Source organism: Diachasma alloeum, unplaced genomic scaffold, assembly GCF_001412515.2.
Source record: "Diachasma alloeum isolate Michigan unplaced genomic scaffold, Dall2.0 Dall_scaffold_00327, whole genome shotgun sequence".
Lineage (NCBI taxonomy): Eukaryota > Metazoa > Arthropoda > Insecta > Hymenoptera > Braconidae > Diachasma > Diachasma alloeum.
Window position 1 is genome coordinate 584,127 of NW_021680466.1, and position 20,365 is coordinate 604,491.

Genomic DNA, 20,365 nt, shown 5'->3' on the forward strand with positions numbered 1-20,365 from the left:
GGGGGGGGGGGGGGAGTTTGTATTGTGTTGAAAGCAAATGTCATAAGTGAAGTGAACTCAAGTATTGTTCTTTTATGCACTTGAAATTACTAATGAAAAATTTTTTGTGGGAAATTTGGGGATTCGGGGATGTGTCCGTACGTTTGCCGGACGCACACTGCAGCCGCCATCTTTGATTTATCATTCTTGAGATGAGATCTCGCGTGACGAACGGCATCGCAAGATGCCGGGCAGTTGCGTGGCATTCTGATGCTGTGATCTCTCAAAAATTTCCAATCAGAATGAGCAGGGCCAGTGTTTCAGGAATTTTCTCATGACCTTTAACGCCCGTCGAACGCACGGCGCCCTAGCGATTCGCATCCGAGTCCCGAGTCACTTGGTGCCCTCTAGTGTGTGCCTCCGCGTATTAAAAACGACGGTACATGAGTGCCATTGGAGCATCATGATTTTCTGCTTAATCTTAAATCTAATCCGGATAAACGTTTATTAATTATATGTCTGTCTGCTGTGGTTTATGCGATTCTGTAAGGATTACTCTCACTGATTTTTTTTTTTAATATTAAAGTTTAAATATTGATTTTCATCAGAACTTGACGTTATGGTGGGGATGAAGTGGTTGGGGGACCGGGAGATAGGGAGTAATTATTCTGAGATGACGATTGAAAGGATTTTTGTCAAATTATTTGTTAATGTATCAATTATTCTTCATCAATCCTTATTTGCTGATTAAAATCGAGTATTACGACTGCATTTAATTATTTTGTCTGCATAAAATCTAAATCACTACGAACACTCAATACATTTATCTTTATTGGTACAATTGGGAGACTTTCCGCTCGTATTTTTACGTATGAAGAAAAATGTCAATTTACTTTTCTCTGGAATTTGTGGTTTCTCATATTAAACTGAAAAAATTGTCAATATTTTTTGCTGGCAATACTACCGGAAGATCAAAATGGCTTTGGCACAAAGTAATGAAACTAAGCTGCACACGACGAGCGGAAAAAAGACAACATTGAGTATATCTTCTCTGGCTGATTACTTTTTTTTTCTTCCTTAATTAACTGGCTAACTTTAATTGTGGTACATCATTTGTTTAATTACTGTTCTACTATTGTATGCATTTGTTTCTACTACTTTGCTGAGTTTATATTTTCTGAGTTAAATTGAAGATTGTTCACTGTAACGGAAAAAAACATTATTAACCCTTACGGAGGCACTCACTTAGTGGTACTGTCACATCAACGGTGTATCCAAATATAACAATTAATTCTCAAAACTATCGCCAGACCGCGATCTGAAGCAAAGCTACTCAATATGTCTGATTGTCAGTTTCTTCTCAACTTCTTATTTTTTCAAAAATTTTACACAAAGAATTTTTTTTTCGGACTCGGTCTCAAGCACCTCGGACGCGCATGCGCAGGACTAATGGCCCAATAGCCATTGGGGGTCAGTGGATTGTGGGACAAAAAATCAACATATTCCCGTGAACAAAAGCTCTGGAGAATATTTCGAAAAAATCAACGGCCCGGGCCAGATGGAGCCACCATCCCTGCCTGGGCATTGATCAGTAACTCCATCTGTTGGGCCTCGCGGTGAGATCTAACCTCAATGATACTAGCTTCAAACATCGTTAATTCTACGGTTGACCGTCTCTCTGCATAACCTGAAATCGCAATTCCTCTTTTTTTTTTGACAATTCATGATTGGTTTGAAATGACATCAGATTTCACGAAGTTTGAGCTCACCGCCTTAACAACTATGACTCTTGATTATATAGTGGACATTTAAACAACTTATTCCGGTTTTTAATCACGGAGGCTCGGTCAAGACTGTAATGGACGCGTGAAAACGCGCCCAGTCGCCGAGGCGCTCGCACTGCTATAGACTGTCGGTTTTCATATATGCTGCGCACTTTACGTTTTTTTTTTCACTGCTCTTTTTTTCTTCATCGGAATCGCACGGTATACAAATTGAGGCAAAGCTCGGCTGGATCATCACATTTTTTAATCCACAGAGGTCCCTTTGTTTTGTATAGCCATGCAGATCCAAATAGTAAGATTATTTCATTAAAAAATTAAAACCCGTTGGATAAAACAAACAAACACTGTTATCATTACTTTTTTTTCTTATTTTCATCTGTTTTCCATTGTTTAATTATTCGTTCGCCTTTTTTTAAATTCATTTATTTAGCCGGAAACAATGGCTCTCTAAGCCGTTGCTCTTAAGTCCATCATTCTTGGTGTATTCGTAATGGCGGAATTTATCGATAAGCAGGATGATTATCACAATCAGCTGGTAACGTTATTTATTCATGAGTTCTTCTCGTTTTCATCGGTGATATTGCCTCATGCTTTACGTTAATCATCATGCTCTCAATTATTTGTCACATTCGGGTGTATATATCGTCATAATCGAGGGTTTAATGGTGCATGGACAACAAACTCGAGTAACACATTAATCGATAACGTGTAATCTCGATTTTAATTCCTCTCAATGCATCCAAACGTATGCCAAAGGCCGCGAATTTCCGACGATTCCACAAACGTCGTTTATTCGATTAATGTTAATGAATTTATTCATCTGTTTTCCATATTCTTTCACTTATTTTTGGTTTGGAACTTGTCAAGTGGCGCCACGTGGCGGTGGCGTCCCTCAACTAACGAAAAAGCATAGTGATAAGATGGCCGAAATTTCATGGAATTTTCCTTCCTTTTTTTGACTTTTCTTCTCTCAACTTGGATGTATCCGTAATTTATCGAAAGTTATTTGGACAATTTACAAAAACAATTGGCTTTACATATCCGTAGTGTGTAACTGTGTAATTAAGTGTTATTAATGTGTAATTGTATTTTTTTTTCATCATAGTGTAAAGTGCTGTGTGCGTGTGTGTAAATCTTGTGAGGCTCATTGAAATGCAATGGACTCATGTCCACTCAAACAATGTCCCCGTGTATGAGAAGTGTGTTTCCGAGTGCGCACGGGAGGGCGCACTCCGAGAACCAGGGCTTTTTATTTCGAGAATGTCATTCGCGAAGTGGGCAACAAACGCGAATGATTGAATTCTCGTTTCAACTGTGTCTTTCTGTATATTTTTTTTTCAATTATGGAGCTGACGCTTTAGATGTCTGTATCATTTGTATTTTTAAATATTTTCATTGTTAAAAAATATTTTGATTATTTGGTGTCTTGGCATCTGTTTTACCAATTTTACCGCGGTTACAAACAACTGAAGTCGCGGATTTTTTTTTTATCCTTTCGGTTTAATTCGAGGTCGAGTCGTATTTGTGAGTGTGTATGCGCTGGGAGTATACACCAGCGCATCCGGGCTATGGCATTAATTTCTTTTAGTTATAAACATTTAGCAATTTACATGAAGAGATTAAGATTATGGTTGGCGGGGCGATGTTTTGCTATCATTTCAAGTTTACTTTGCTCGGTGATTCTTCGGAGATACGTTACTGCAATTTTCTATTTCTTCACTCATTGAATTGTTCTCAGTTTCATTTCGACTCGAAGGACAGAAAAATTTTTCTTCGCAGTTTGAATTTCCCGCGCATCGTCGAGGTTTCATCTAGCGACAGTAGATGATATTGTTTTCATGAATTCGGAATTATCAGGCGCTAGGGTGGAAATATCAACTGTTGCATTTTAATTTTCATCCTTCAGTCTCTTGTACCTTCACGTATTCCCAGAGAATCCGCAAAGTGACTGCGCCACTCACCCCCTTATGAGTTACGGGCATATGTAAATCAATATATTTGTAAATTATTTTTTATTTTTTTATATCTTTTTTAGACGCGGCGGCAACGTCACGTCGTTATTATTATTTTTTTATTTTTTTTATTTTTTTCTTTCTTCGATTACAGAACATACACTACGAGCTATTGTACCTGTGTGTGTGTGAATTTTCATTCAATTCAATTTCTTCTTGTCTTTGGAGTTTTATTTTTTCTTGCAATGTTACTTTTTTTGTTGAAAAAAAAAATTAATATTGTACACGTTCGCGGAGCACGCGTCGGCGCCTCGGGGGATTCTTTTTCTGGGATTTTTTTTATGGATACCTCAGAAAATTGACCCTCGGCGCACGGCAGGATGCACCGGTTTAAACTTCTGTCGTCAGTCAATCGTTCCATGGCTTTGTGTGGTCATGAAGGATTTACGGCGTGCAGGTGTTATTATCTGTTGTTTCATGTTTGTTGTTACTAATTTTCGTTTTTTGGATGTTCGTTTTTTTTAATCAAATCACATGGTTGTGGTCGATGGTGTTGTCAACACGTGTTCTTTTATTCATTTGTTACTCAATTTTTTATGTCTGCTCTCAGGGACCGAAAATTAATAGTTGAAATATATACTTTCTACGGATTGCCACTAAAAAAATTAATTTAACCCAGCGGCTGTAAAGGTCAGAGATGACGAATTACAAATACTTGGAAAATCTTTTGACTTATATCTCTGAATATTCTATGCAAATTGACCTTCAGATTCCCTCCCATTGATCATTCATCGTGAAAATAATATAACAGCACAATCACATTCATCTCAATCCCGAAATAATTCTAATCAAAATTTATCTGTAAATTATTGCCTCGTCACCACGGAATTATCATTATCCGTAATATTTTAGTGCGTCCGAAGTAAATTTCGCAAAAAAATATCTGTGGAATTTCGTTGGAAGGAGATTGGATACTTCGTAAGAGGGAATGCAAAGAAATGAAGAGAGGAAAAAGCGTGAAATATTGAAAGGAAATAATACATTACGGTACAAGTGAAAAAAGTAGTTTTTGACGGGTGCGCGGTCACACTCGTCAGGAAGTACATTTTTGCATGTGTATCGTACGATGTTTTATGATACGGGTGAGAAAAAGGCGGTTCTTTGCCCTTTTTTCGTGGCCGGAGTTTTTTTCCTCATTGAAAAATTCTCGGAAATTTTTGCCCCGTCAATTTCTCCTCGACGATTTTTTCCCTTGAAATTTTTTCCTCTCACTAATTTTTTCCAGTTTTGTCTCCGGAGAAAAATTCCCGGAAATTTTTCTCTGGCAATTTTTCCTCAACAATTTTTTCTTTTGAGTTTTTTTCCCCTCAATAATTTTTTCTGTGTAATTTTCTCCAGTTATTTTCCGGAGAAAAATTCCCGGAAATTTTTTCCCCGGCAATTTTTCCTCGACAATTTTTTGCCTTGGAATTTTTTTCATCCCACTAATTTTTCCCATGTAGAATTTTCTCCAGATTTTTTCCGCGGAAAAAAATTCCCGGAAATTTTTTCCCCGTCAATTTTTCCCTTGGCCAATTATTTCCTTTGGAATTAATGTCATTCATTAATATTTTCCACGTGGGATTTTGCTTGGAGTTTTTCTTCAAAAAATGCTAATTGCATTTCTTTTTTGTCTTAGAAAGGAGAAAATGAAAAAGTTATTGATCAAATTCGTTTTTCTTTCATTCGCGATTGTTCAATCAATTCGTTGTTTACCGACCAATGTTGATATGTAAATTTTAAATTCAATATGATTTCATTCCGAATCAGATCATTTGAGTTATGTTGCATTTTTTCTTGGAAAAAATTTTCCGGGGGATTTTTTACAGAGAAAAAAAAATCCGGGAACCCCCTTTTATTCACTTGTACCATAAACTAAATTTCCACTGCCAACTTATGAGATGTAAACGATAACATATACAGATTGGTCCCTACCCTGATTGCAAAGGCCAGTTTATCGTGCCCATACTGTTTGTGCGGATTTTTCACTTCCATTTTCTCAAAGTGTGTAAAAACGTGTGTTATTATTTTTTCTTCACTTTAAAGGCTTACATCTATCCTATCTGTACAATCCATCGCAATGCCGTATTGGTAAATTTAATGAATTTCATAGTGTGCGTGTGTGTTTGTGTCGAGAGTAAAAAAAATTAATGAAATGATAAAATTGCTTGTCGGACCGTTCGATAACAAACGATCAAATAAAGCACGGTATTCTGCATGTTTTTTTTTATTATATCTTTATCATCGTTTGCGATTAAAAAGTATTACGTTGGTTGCGATTAACGGGGGTATGCACCCGCTCAATACGCTTTAGGTATTTACACTGACAAACCTAATCCTATTTTGCATTATGATTTATGGGCATTAACTGCGGTTCAACTGCTCGTTCTGCGGTAATTTCTTTTTTTTTTCATCCTGCGGTGTATGTACATTAATCAGACAACAGAAGGAAAAATTTATCCGTAGGAAAAACACGCTGTAACGTAAAAAATCGTTGGGAAGATAAAACGGAGAGGCGATCCAGATCGATGGGAATCATTCATCGGTACCTGACTGTCATTCTAATTTCAGTTTTCCTCTGGGTCTTGGAGTTTTGCGAGGGATGAGGGGATTTGACAAAAATATTTTCGTTTTATCCAGGTCCAACTGACGAATCAAATCGATCTGGACGCAAAACTGTAGCTTTTACGATGAATCCATTGGCGTTTCTTATCTCATTCGGATAGTGAGAAGCCTTGAGTGTTATCATATATGTATCAATAAAGACGATTTGTTTGTTCTGAATCTTCCTAATACGATCCCTTTTGCTAGTTTTCGTTTTGTCCTCTGTTTGTTTGCGCGTTTGGAGAACATCATTGAAATTCATAAAGCGTAAATGATTTTTATTTCCCCGATATATTTGTTTCCAATTGCTGGCCGAGATGTCTAGCATTCCGCTATGACCTAGCTTTTTATTTTTGAATGAAGAATTGTAGGAGAGAGTATCATCTCAAAGTTGCGAGGAGGGGACGTAGGAAGGGAGGAGTAGGCCATGGGCAGAACGAAATTCGGCACGCTTCCATTCATTCCGCACACTTCAGTCTGCGATTTGTAATTTTTTTTCCTAAAAATTTTTCGAGAGAATTGAGGGCGACCGCGGGGATCTTTGAAAGTCGCAGGGGATTGGGTCCCTCCATGCTGATGATTTTAACACTCATTTTTATACTCTAAAAACGAGAAAAAATTTGAGTTTTAATTTTTTTTCGTTGACGGTATGCGGCTGTAGGGGTAAAATCTTCAAATAGACTTGAATTCTGGTTTGTGCATACGTAATATAGTGTAGAAAAAAAATGTAAGCTTCTTTGAAAATTACAATTTTTCGATTTTTTCGATTCCTTCGCCTCCAATTGGTGGAGATAATAATATTGTAAATAAAATACAATTAACAAAAAATTTTTGATTATTGATTTTACCAAACTGCCGCCCTAATATATCAAACAAATATTTTAAAAATTGTGCTCATAATTTATCCAACCGTTTCGGTTTATCATTAGTGAATAGCTTCTTTCGGCCAATTTACGGTCACAAATATGCAAAAATACGAAAACTTCCAACTTTAAAATATGAAAATTCTTCCATTTTTTCAATTTTGCCAGCGTTTCGTGTGCTATATGCACAATTATTCAGTTCATTCTTCAATTTTGATAGAATAGAAAATGACTGATAGAATGTTTACTAACATAAGTCTAGGAAATTTTTTACAATAATTATTGACTTTGAAAAAATGTGCTATAATAGTTTTGTGTTATTTTTTAAGTTAAAATTTGTTGATTATTTATTATTGATGGGATGGTAGCTAAGTGAGGGGAAATTAACCCAATTTCGTGAGATAAATAAACTGCCCTGAAGAAATGTCATGGCACACGAAACTTTGGCAAAATAGAAAAAAATGGGACAATTCTCTTTTTTTTTAAGTTAGAAGTTTTTGTATTTTTGCATATTTGTGACCGTAAATTGGATGGAAGGAGTTGATCAATAATAAAAAAAATTGTAAAAAAACGGAATCGACTTCTGGTGATGAAGTATCTAGTATTTGGTATTTAAAATTACGACTTCAAAATTAAAGGTCAAAATAAGGATCAAGGGGGGTCATACGGAGCTATATGTGGGTCAGACGAACCAATTCCTAGAAAAAAAAATCGAAAAATTGGAATTTTCAAAAAAGCCCACACATTCTTCTCGTCAATTACATCTGTTGAAACCGAAATTCAAGTCAATCCATCAAAAGTTCTGGTAAAGATTATTTAAAGATTTGATGCCTGTCCAGTCACATGCCGTCACTGGAAAAAATTGATACTCGATGTTTTCTCATTTTTTGAGTACAACAAATAAGCACCAAGGTCATCCGTATGATAGAGCCAACTCCCTTTAACTTTCAAATTTCACCGCGGTCTCCCCTTGAACGAGAATTTTCTGTTTATTTTCTGTTTGTCGCACTTTGTGATGTCCATTCTAACAACTGATCATAATACTCGAGATGTTCGCCACATTCAACGATGAATTTAGTAGTTCCCCAATATCGAGAGAGCACGGACGACCAATTACCATTATCCAAACGCAAGGGTACGCGCCACCTCACCGGCGGAAATTGAAAAATTCACGGACTTTTTTTCGTTTTTTTTCGTTCACATAATCGTTTTTTTCGTCTTTATCATTTATAACTTGTTCTCCCACTCGAGTCTTCCCTTCTTGTATTTTCATTTTTAAACTTTTTTGCTTAATATTGCGAGAACGTAACGATATTTATATTGCAAAGGTTTTTTTTAAAAGATTCGAAACGACGCACAAAGTGTAACGTGTTTACCCACTTTTTTTTCTTATTATTTTTCATCTTTTTTATCGGAAATAAAAAAATATTTCGCTTATTAACGATCACAGGACCTCAGATTACCTCAAGCACACAGGACTCTAAATTCTCACTCACATATTTTAACGCTCATCTTTTATTTCTTTTTATTTAATCTCTCAATTTCACATTCATTAAACTGTGTGCACAAGCATTCGCGCGGGATATCTGATAGTTTACTTCGACCAAAAGAAAAGGGCGAAATTTTTGAAGATAAAAGGAAAAAGTATTCACTCATACTGACGCATTTTCACATTTCTCCGCATTCAGGCACTTTTTTTAATCATTTTTTTGCATTTTTCTTCACATAGAGTCCAGACATACCGAAAAATCATCAATCGAAAAAAAAAAATGCCACGCGAACACTCGTGCACACCCGCACGCATGCATTTTATTCAAATTCTATTTATTCATTTATTTAAACCTAAACTTCATAGACCCTATATTCAATTATTTATAATATTTTCATATATATAATATTTAGCATTTAGTTTTTTTTTATTTTAATCTCTCTGAATTCATCATTGTGTTTCAATCTCACGTGTGAAAAGAAAAACTTCACTCTTTTCGCTGTTACTAATTATTTTTGTTATTTATACAGCGTGTATGTGTTCTTCTCTCGTTTGAAATTCACCTTAGATTCTCGTATGTATATATAATATATATAATATAACTGTTTGTAATAATATTTGTTTATTTCGTTTCTTATCGACTAATAGTTTTTGTGCCACGCCGAGCACTCATGTATTGTGGGATTTTTATATAGTCAGCAATGCGCGCACACTCCAATATGTGCCTCTTAAAAAGCGCATATCAGCATCATTGTTCGTTAATTGTTCATATCGTGTAATTATGTATAAGTGTATTACCGTATATTTTTATTTATAGTGTGTACAAAGTGTTTTGAGACATTGTAATTGTTTTTTTTTTCAGCTTATACTCAGTCAAGATACGTCCGTCAAATACAGTTAAGTCGGTCTGTACATTTATCTATTAAATCATTCGCAAATTACGCGCAATTATTCACGTATCAGTTGATTTTTCACTTTAGTTTATACATTATTTATTCGCGTTATCGCGCACCTGGCATTTGACACCATTTTAGTTTAAATGTTTTAATAACTATTCCATCATTTACATTAAAATCCCGTTTTGGAGTTTATCAATGGAGAAATTCAAGTGCTTCCATTCCTTTTGGATATATGCATTACAGTAAATTGAGTCGTTGGTCGTGGATGACATTTTGGTGAAATCGCCCGTGAGATTTTTAACCACAAATGCATCATTATTAGACTCGCGACTCTTGTACTAAGGCTATAGTACCTGGTTCAATCCACCAAAAAAAATTGGATAATTACCCAATGTCTTTTGGCTTCGATTAAGAATTCTGCGCAATTATTATGGCACGTGAGTGGGTATAGACAACCCAGCCTGTCAATATTTCAGACATTGTATTAAGGTCAAGCCGTATGACGACTGGAATATTTGAATGTTTTTCCAAATAGTCATTGAGATCTGATGGTTGAATCAAATGTCATTGACTCATTGTGAACTGAAATGGCTCAAGTTAATCATTCCTTGATTACACAACATGATGTGAATGTGCCCCTCTCTTTTCAATATGGAAGACGAAAGCCAGTTTTGTTCACAAAGTAAGTATTGTCAGTTTAATGGTATTGAGATGCATAAGTATGGAATATATTTCATGTAAATTCGTACTGCTGAGACAGCGAGTGTATGCGATAGTGACCACACTTGGACAAGGATAGAAAGATAATCAAAAGGTTGAGAATTAACTCTGCGTATTCTCACCGGCCGCCATGTCATCGGCCTTCCTCTTGACTCCCCTGTCCCCAAGATGTTGACCATCGTTAGCAATAACTGTTGTTATTTGCTGCTGATCATCCATCGGCGTTGAACGTTGTTGCTCCTGCTGCTGCATCTGTTGTTGCTGCTGTTGAAGTTGTATTTGCTGATGCAACTGATTTTGCTGATGCAACTGTTGCATCTGATCACGTTCAAGCGGTAAGGACATGTCATTTGTCCAAGGGGTCCACTCGTCTCAGTAGTAACTGAACTTTCATGGTTGCTGATTGTTCTGCTGATTAACAACGTGCTGGAGGGTAAAACCAAGTGCACGCGGATCACCGTGTAGCCTCAGTGCCTGCTCTAATCGTTGCTCCTGTAGTCTAAGCGCCTCCCCTGATGATGGAATCAGGCTAGCGGTTAGTCGTACGCGCTTGTTGGTGGATTGTATGTCTTCACCGTGGCTCCTCATCATCTGGCTCGACTTACCTAAGTCCGGTGATAAACTGTCTGGCTGTGACAGCTGTTGATTACCATGATGGCCAGACATACCGGACGTACTACCACCATTGTGCTGTCCAAGATGATGCCTCATGTCACTGTTCACCGCTGAGCTTGCTGCTGCTGCTGCCGCTGCCTGTGATACCTGGTGATTATATCATTTAGGTATTACTCGATGTGCGGTTACCATCAGTGATTGAAGAATCACTCTGAGTGCTTTCCTATACTTCAGGATATCAAGGTACGATTGGGAGTCATAAATATCTCACTAACTCGATCTAACGCTTGTATAATTGACTTGGGGTGGAATCTAATTGGCGTGTTGATGCCCTTTCCTGCGCTCTTTTTCCTGGCGGATTCGATATTCTTACGAAGATCTAAGCTTCTAGTTAGACTGAGTAACTCGAACTGTTCTAGGTCCTTTATCGTCAGGAAATTCGCAGACGCAACTGACCACAATTATGTAAACGAGATACATAAATATCTGAAGGACTGGAAACTACAGATTTAGATAACTGGACGCAAAATGATAGATACGTCATAATTATGTGATGGTGTGTATAATCCAATAGATGGATTGCGTCACTTTAAAACAATCAACAAAAAACAAAACATTCGATATTCCTATTTGCAATTAATCATTATAATCATTCTTGCTGGCAAAAGCAATACGACCAATCGGAATCAGATATCCCAATTCATCAGCTGTTAAACTTTCATATTACAATGAATGATTTGGTCATGTTCTATTTTCTATGGTCACTGAATAACATTCCAATTACGTCTAGAACACACTTTAGAGTGCGAATTTTTGGAATTCAATGTTTGTTGATACTCTGATAAAATAGCGTGCCTACACTGTTATCAATTTTTAGTTAGTGCACACGGTAATTCAATTAATCTGTTGTTCATCTCATCAATATTATTCCGTGCTTAGAATATCCCCATCTCGTATTAGCAGCACCAAATTAAAACTGAAAACTTCATTTTGAATATTGACACAGCTTCTTCTCATTCATATCAGAAATTTTGTATTTGGATATTAATATTATCTCTTCAAAGTAAAAAAATCGATCTTCATTTTCACTATATTGCACTCAGATTCTCCTATCCTTAACGTCAAAAGTGTGAGTTAATCTCATAATTTAAGCTATTAATTCTAATCATCTTTCCTCGGAGAAAACCTTAGTAACCGCAATATTAAGAAAGCAGAATTATTCTATTTTCTTCTGACCCAAATTATTTGGACAATTATGATTCGCTTATTCATGTTTTTTAGACTCGTATTCAATTCTCTTTTGTTCGTTAAACGGGCTTCATGAAAATTTGTCGCAAGACGATTGTACTCATGAAAACCGCCTTACTTTCTCCATTCGTGGGAGATAATCGTCATGTTCAAGTTCTCATGATATCGTTAATGCTCATGGATATGAAGTCATAAATTTGAATTTTCAATACTCACTGCAAGTCTGAGGGCGGCTTCGGCTTGGGACCTCAGCAGGGCCTCAGCCTGGTGCATTCTGATGGCTTGTTCAGCTTGACCACCAGATTGCACATTCTGCTGCTGTTGTCCCGTCGAACCTTGAGCATTGCCAGTCATGTCACCGTTGTTGCCCATTCGCATTGCTGCTGCTAGAGACGCAACGTCAACCGGCGAAAGATTCGGCGACACTGAATTTTGCAAACCTGTTGACAAAATATTGGATTTAGTTGACTTTTCACGTATGAAAAAATCCTATAGGATTTTCTATAGCATATCCTATAGGATTTTCTGTAGGAAATCATAGAGGAATTTCTAAGAAGGATTTCCTTTCTAGCGAAGGGTTTCCTACAGGAAATCCTTCGCTAGGAAATCAGGAAATGTTCGAATTCTCCATAGGATTTTCTATAGGATTTCATATGCAGATTTTCAACAGAATTTCCTATGAAATTTAGGGGCATGAGGGCCACAATGAGGGTCAAACGTGTCATGTGACGGTCATATATGGGTCTTAATGGGTCATATTAGAGGTATTGAAGGGTAATATGGGGATCATACGGAGGTCATACGGGGGTGATATGGGAATCATATCAGGATCATATGGGATCAAATAGGAGTTACATGGAGATTATATAGGGATTATATGGGGGTCATATGAAGGTCATTTGATCTTCATGAGCTTCCTATGACCCTCACATGTCTCCATGTAACACTCCTTATATGACTTCCACATGATCCTCGTATGACCCCCACATGACCTTTATATGACCTTCATATGATCCTCACATGACCCCCATATGACTCTTTTGACCCTTATGACCCTAAATTTCATAGGAAATCCTATTGAAAATCGTATAGAATATCCTCTAAGAAATCCTATAGCAAATCCTATCTGAAAAATCCTATAGAAAATGTTCGAATTCTCCATAGGATTCCCTATAGGAAATCCTATAGAATATCCTATGGGAAATCCTATAGGATTTTTTCGTACGTGATTCTCCAGTTCTATATCCCTGTTAATTATCAATGCCACTCACCGACTGCCTGAACAGCAGCAGCCATAACGGCCATACGCTGTTGTTGTGACTGCATCTCATCGTGGTACTGCTGCGCTGAGCTCGGTTGACTACCTGTTCTCAACATTTCACTCAATTTATTGCCACTTGGTCCCGGTGACGTCATGTTGTTATTATTGTTGGTATTGTTGTTGTTCAGTAGACCGGTGCCTGCGCAAAAATCTGCTCTCGTTAATTTAATCTGCTCAGAGATTGAATCTCATTTCCGAAAGAGTTGGCCAAAATTACACTACTGATGGATTAGAAAAAATTGAGCGTACCAGGTTCACTACCGGCTGACGATAATCTTCCATTACCACTACTGCTGTCTGAATGGGCTGACGGTGATGGGCACATCGGTGGCTGTTGCAAATTCTGGGGTCCCCCTTGACCGGATAATACACCAAGGCCAGCACCTACATGGTCAATCATATCAGTTCATTCATACAATTTATTTCCCACTCTAATGAGTTTTTTTATTGGTGTAAAGTATAAAACCCATATCCGGGTTAGTTGTTCTATCGGCAAGGTTTCATACATTTGGTTTTTACATTGCTTTACTATATATTCATTGGTTATATGCGGAGGTTACACTTGGTATAGAATTTGTCTATAGCTGTAAGAGCTTTGAAGTCAGTTGCCACCATAAATTGGCACACGTATCAAAACATTCAATAGAAACTTGGTGAATTCACTAGAAAACTCTACAGGAATTCCATGGGGTTTCTATAGAATTTCTATTGGAATGCTATTGAAAAAGTCTATTTGTTTTTTAAGAAAAAGTCAATAGTTTTCGAATTTCTGTTTGAATTTTTCTCTTGAGATTTTTTCTATAAGAATGCTTGGCCACCAATTTTAGAAGTTTTTTTCACTCGGATTTCGCAATGCAAATCAAAACAAAATCCAGCGGAAAAAACTTGGAAAATTTGTGCCCATAATTGTAATAGAAAAATTCTCAAGAGAAAAATTCGAACAGAAATTCAAAATATATCAATTTCTTCCTATCAAATATGCAATAGAATTAGCGCAAACAACAAGTATAATTTTTCACGAGAATTCCAATGGAAATCCTATGGAAACTCCAGAGAATTCCTATAGAATTCCAATAGAATTTTCTAGCGAAATCGCTAGGTTTTCCAATGAATTTTTGCATGCGTGCAAGTCTCATACGGAGAGAAATATTCCAATGATCTTGTTTGGTCATTACACTGTTAGAAATTTCTTGAAATTTCAGTCACAGCGTCATCTGAATTGTCAATGTTGTGAGTTTGAATGTCATTTCATACGAAAAGGTTCATAACATTCTCATTCGTTTTGAAAATTCAAGAAAATTGGTTTTTTCATGTCTAGATCTCATTGAGGTCTCATTCTGAAAATTAAACCTTCGATGAAATTGAATTTTCAACTCTAGTCTGGTCACCAAACGCGACCTTGCAACTTGGTCACCTCCACCGGGATTCCCCGCCGTGTTATTAGGCTTTAGCGTTGCCGAATCAACTGTACTCTACCCGAGCGCGTTTAGCGAGTTTCCGGCAACGTCGCGTCATGGGCAATTTCATTGAAGATGGGAAAAAATAATTCATCTGTCCGAAATAACTTATTTTCTTTGTTAATTTTGGGAAATATGTGGATCTAAAAACTACTATAATTTTTTAGATGCTTCAATTGACAAAGTCAAATTTTTTTGGATCTCCTCGGTTAGCCAGTCAATTATAATTAAAAAAAACGACGCGTGGCGGGGGTTCCCTCATAGGGTAACCAATCTAAAGTTAATCGATTGAGAATTCAGACAAGTTGTTGCCTGAATTCTTCCAATTTTCAAACTATCAGTGCGGTATGAACCTGGAAGTCGAAAATTACTTAAATATTTAAAAAATTAACTGGTTCCTACATGAAGAAATATACAGAAATCTAATGTAACTTTGTCGTTGTTAAAAATTTCAAGCTTTTCCACTTGAAATTTCAAGAGTAATTTTCTAACAGTGTATGTAGTAACGATTTTTGGGCAACCAGAAGAGGACATTGCCATGAGATATGGTCTATGTCCTGGAATTCTGCCCCGTGGGTACACTGATAGACAGAATTAGTTATTGCTAACAAATGAATTTGATTGACGGCTAGGATCTATTTGGTCTCACCAAATGTTTATTCGTTAATAGTTAACGAATGCATATTTGAGAGGTCTTGTTTGACTCGACTTTCACCTTTCAAGTGAACCATTCGTTAACTATTAACGAATTATCATTTGGTCATATTCAACTCTACCATTCGTTAATAGTTAACGAATCTCGTTTGGAATAAATGAATCATTCTATCAGTGTACAACTTGCATCCGAGATTATTGTCATTCTTTCGAGTGATGCGTGCAGGTGATAATGGTCCGCTCTAAATGATTTATTTCCCTACCAGGATCGAAATGATTCACTATAATATTTGTCGAAATATTGCACTCCTTTTCCTTATCTTTTTTTCGAGTTCTTCGGTTTATTTTTTTTGTACGTTTGTTACTGTGCACGGAGAGAAATTTTTTAGAAAAATTCTAGTTCTAGCACGGGAAAAGAGACGCAAGGTGACGGCCAGGAAAAATTCCAGTGCCGGCACTAGAAACTTTATTGGGGAAAACGTGAATTTTTCCCTGTATTTCTGTGAAAATTTCACAGAACTCCCCAGAAATTTTACCAGAAATACCAAGAAATTTTACCTTAACAGCACTAGAATTTTTCATAGCCGGTGGATTGTGATTTTTTCCAGTACTCGTACTAGAATTTTTCTAGAAAATTTCTCCGTGTGTTACAGTTTTTCTTCTGCTTTGAAAATACATTTAAAATCCGTGTCCGGTATGCGGTATACCGTATTCCATCGCTGTTAGTGTTTTTTGCCAACATAATCAATGAGAGTTATCTTACCTAAACTAGAGCTAGCCAAGAGTTCTCTCTCGCGTCTCTCCGCTGCAGCTCGACTGAGTACGTACTGTGCAGCAAACTGGTGCTTAGGATCCATTCTCATATGCTCCATGTGACTCAGCAGGCCTTCACAAATTACAAATAAATCATGTTGGATGAATGTTAATGGTAAAATCACATCTATATCATCGCAGTGATGATAGCTTACCGCTCTCATGAGTGTATACTGCTTGGCACACAGAACACGGCCACATCCTGAGATTCGTGCTGAGCTGACTAGTTTCAGGATGACACGCCAAATGTTTCCTAAGACTTCCTTCATTGACGTAGTGCTTTCCACAAACTGGACAAGGATGATTGGCCGTCCTTCGCTTGGCTAGGTAAACCCCGGCAACGGAGGTGGTGCAGTCAGCAGGGGGAACAATAGTACGACACAAGGTCGAGGTCAATGCCAAGCAGGATAAAGCACCCCAAGAAGAGCCTTAATCTTAGATAAAGAATATCTCATTCACTCGCTCAATTGTACCGTTTCAATTTCCTCTCACTTGGATGATCATTGAAGTTATTCAATCATTCACGTCATTCATACACAGATGTAAATGAAGCTTCATAAAAAATTTATCAAAGCCACCTTATGAATTATTAGTTGCTGTCTAAGGTTAGTTAATCTCCAAACAGTATCCACGCCGTAGATTGTAAGACACGTATGCCCGCGCCAAAAGCTAGTCCGGGGATATGTGAAATACTTGAGGGCTAGCATACTCTCATATGCTGACTGTGTATACTATCAGATCTGTCTCAGATTTCACTTTTATTACAGATTATTTTGAATGAAGATCATCTGAGACAGGATAGTATACTCCCCTTGATTGAATTATCAAGTAATCTTACAATTGTAGATACTTACTGGCAACACCAGAGGCATTTGGATCCTTGTGGGTGATCTTCATGTGTTCCATAAGCGCCTCACCTCCTAAGAAGAGCTTGTGACAGACAGGACAGCTGGTAGCATTTGGGCCGCCGATGAGGCCGGCGTGTTGCTGGAACACAACACGCTGTTGCAACTCCTTTTTGTTTGGTTTTTGGTATTGTGATTCAAAAAGGTTGGAGCATGATGACCAGAAGATTTTTTTCGCCGTGATAGAAGCGGCCATTGGTAATCGCGGACACCGGTAGATATGGTTGGAGACGCCACCCCAGAGATAACCGAGCCCAGGAGCATTTTGTTTTTGTTTTCGTAATTTGATTTGGATTTTTTTAAGTTTTTTTTGAGATATTATAGTGTGTGTACCAGAAGCAGCAGGACAGGCGGGCACAGAACAGAATGATACCAAAAAGTGTGAGAGTTAAGGCAATAATTTACCAAATAAATTAATTATAACAAAATTACTAACTAATCGCCAATTTTGCCGCCACCAGTGTAACTACGCTTTGCATTAGAGTTGTGATAATAACGTTGATATTGGTAATTGATTTTGTTTTTTCATCAACAAGGAAACAGACTTTTTCTGGCTTTCAATGGACTCAATGTTTTATTATCAACGAGATCCAGTATGAATCGTTAAAATTGTGTTTATATGGAGGCCAAGGATGAGTGGAAAAAACAAAAATGAGTATCGGTAATGAACCTTTGGGTATGGAGTGAGCGAGTGGGTGGTCTCTTTCGCTTGACTCTGTACTTTCTGCAGTGTTGCCAGATGCCCCCTTCCTTATCAAATGAAATGCATACTCAGATGGTTCCAGTGATAAAAACCAACTGGTTACCAAACACTTGAGCACAACTGTCATTGATCAATTTTAGATGTAATTACTGAAAGTGCCTCGATCATGATTATTTGTTGAGCAATTTTTGCCGTCATTGTCTTGCAACTACTTTTTTTTCAACATCACTCCATTCCCCAAGGACCGTGTAACCTCGCTACTGGCCTCATACTGACACTGATTCAATTTTTTTTCGTGTCTTTTTTCAATCCACAATGAGTGAACAAAAGAAGAATCTTTTGGTAAATCTCCATGGCTCTGCGCTACCCCGATTGTATGCGTGTGACATAGAATCGTGACTCATCAAAGCTATTCGAGATTATCCGAGGATTCTTGTATTTTGTTGCCAATATTTGGTTATAACATTAATCATATTTCAAAATTTATAGAATGATGATTTGTGATTGCAATGCATAGAACCAATGATTAGCTGCAAAATTTGGTTCGAGTATTGAAACAATTTGTAAACTTAATAATTAATCACTAAAATCAGACGTCCTTAACATAGGGATCTGGCAATAATTCAAAAATCCAGAGATTATATCGAGGAAAAACTAAAAAACGCACATGAGTTTAGGGCCACGCATTCTAATGCACCCAATAACAAAAAAAATATAACAACAACATAAGGGGCGTGTGTCCAAACACAGAGTAGTCAAAAACGAAAAACCAACCAAAACAATGAAAAATATAACTAAAAAATGAAAAAAAAAAATCAATTTATGCTTATTCCGGGTTCTGGAGTGTAGCTAACGGCCGGAGTTCAACAACCTATGAGACCTCGTAATCTAAACGAGCAAAGTAGAGACCCCAAGAATGAAGAGTGAAAGAAAAAGAATATAGATCCCGAAAAAGAGGCTGACTTGAAAAATACATCACAGCGTGTAGGCTAATGCGAAATGGCTAAAACCAGACGAGTGTAGACGGCAATGACCCAAAACTTTTTCATGGTCTTGGTGTTCCCATTTCTTTTTGCCACCAAGACTCTCCCTTTTAACTCACTACCTTTTATTTTTTCTTTTCAAACCCATACCACAAACTCATCTTTTTCCCATTTCCCCTACCCTCTTTCCTCGTCCCTTTATCATCCACCCATTCTTTTTTCCAAGTTGCTTTCAATCCCGGACCTAGGTCACCTGAGACTGAGTTAAAGCAGTTCACCGTATATATGGATTGCATGTGTGTTTCTTTCACCGTGGGTTTCAAAAGAAGTAAAAAAAGCAACGACAAGAATAAGAAATAAGAAATGAGAAATAAGAAACTTACGAAGAAGCGAAGGAGGTGTAAGTAAGACAGAAAATAAAGGATAGAAAACATCTTCTTGGCCGCATGCAAGTTATTCTCGGAGGGAGGCTGTGGTCCGGTAGGTTCGACGCCCCGACCTGGCCCAACTGGAAAAAACCGGTTTCTTCTTCGGTGCATATATATTTTTCCCTTTTTTATTTCCCCTCCCTGCCCCTCACCGATTCTGTTCCTTTGCGCTTTTTTGTTTTATACTTTGCGACTCCTTCTAACGTCCAACGCTTTTTGCAGCATCTCTACAGCCTTATGGCTTTCTTTCTCCGTTTCAACCACGTAATTCTTCGAGACTTCTTCTACACCAAAGGGGATCTTAAAAGTCTAAGCTGTATTTTCAGAGCGTGGGCGACAACGAATGATTTCGCTTATATCGCCGAGGAATTTAACGATCAGACCGATGAGCTGATTTATCACTACTTCGGCGGAGGGTTGTTCTCATTGTCGTTTCCTGCGGTTCTCCTTGTCTAAAGACTTGGTCAACATTGCTGACTTGTCTCGGTTAAAGAGTACAATCATCGCAATTTATGTTTCTTCGAAAGTTGCTGCATCATGTTGACAGCTTCTCGTTAATAAGATTCAAAGTATCTGTCTTCTTTTTCCCCCCTCAAAATCATCAGGCTGAGATTCTATTATTAGGCTTTCTGATTGCATACAGGGGTTATTCAAAAGTTTGATCGAGCAGGCATCAAAGGACAAGCTGAGGAATCAATACTTAACAGTAACAAGCAGTACCCATCAAGCTTACACAGGCTGGGGGTCTAATCGTTTCTCACCCTCCTGAACCATCCACCTTGATACGTCATCGTGTGTGCGTGTCTCGTCGAAACTCAAGTTCTCCATGCATCTCTCACTCTGATATTGCACTCCCCAATTCCTTAGCTTCCTTCCTCCCCTGGTGTGTGATATCCACTCAGGACTTCC

At 37.5% G+C, this 20,365-nt stretch overlaps 1 protein-coding gene across 1 annotated transcript in view; it reads right to left on the bottom strand.

Moving 5' to 3' along the window:
* Positions 1 to 10,719: 10,719 nt before the first annotated feature.
* LOC107040317 (zinc finger protein rotund) overlaps positions 10,720 to 20,365 on the bottom strand; it is a 69,770-nt gene continuing 60,124 nt past the window's right edge. The window contains exons 5-12 of the mRNA XM_029126249.1: positions 17,292 to 17,451; positions 16,593 to 16,805; positions 16,388 to 16,510; positions 13,763 to 13,897; positions 13,464 to 13,664; positions 12,409 to 12,632; positions 10,935 to 11,091; positions 10,720 to 10,841 (exon numbers count right to left, since the gene is read on the bottom strand). Coding sequence (XP_028982082.1) covers positions 10,720 to 10,841; positions 10,935 to 11,091; positions 12,409 to 12,632; positions 13,464 to 13,664; positions 13,763 to 13,897; positions 16,388 to 16,510; positions 16,593 to 16,805; positions 17,292 to 17,451 — 1,335 coding nt within the window. The remainder of the gene's footprint in view (positions 10,842 to 10,934; positions 11,092 to 12,408; positions 12,633 to 13,463; positions 13,665 to 13,762; positions 13,898 to 16,387; positions 16,511 to 16,592; positions 16,806 to 17,291; positions 17,452 to 20,365) is intronic.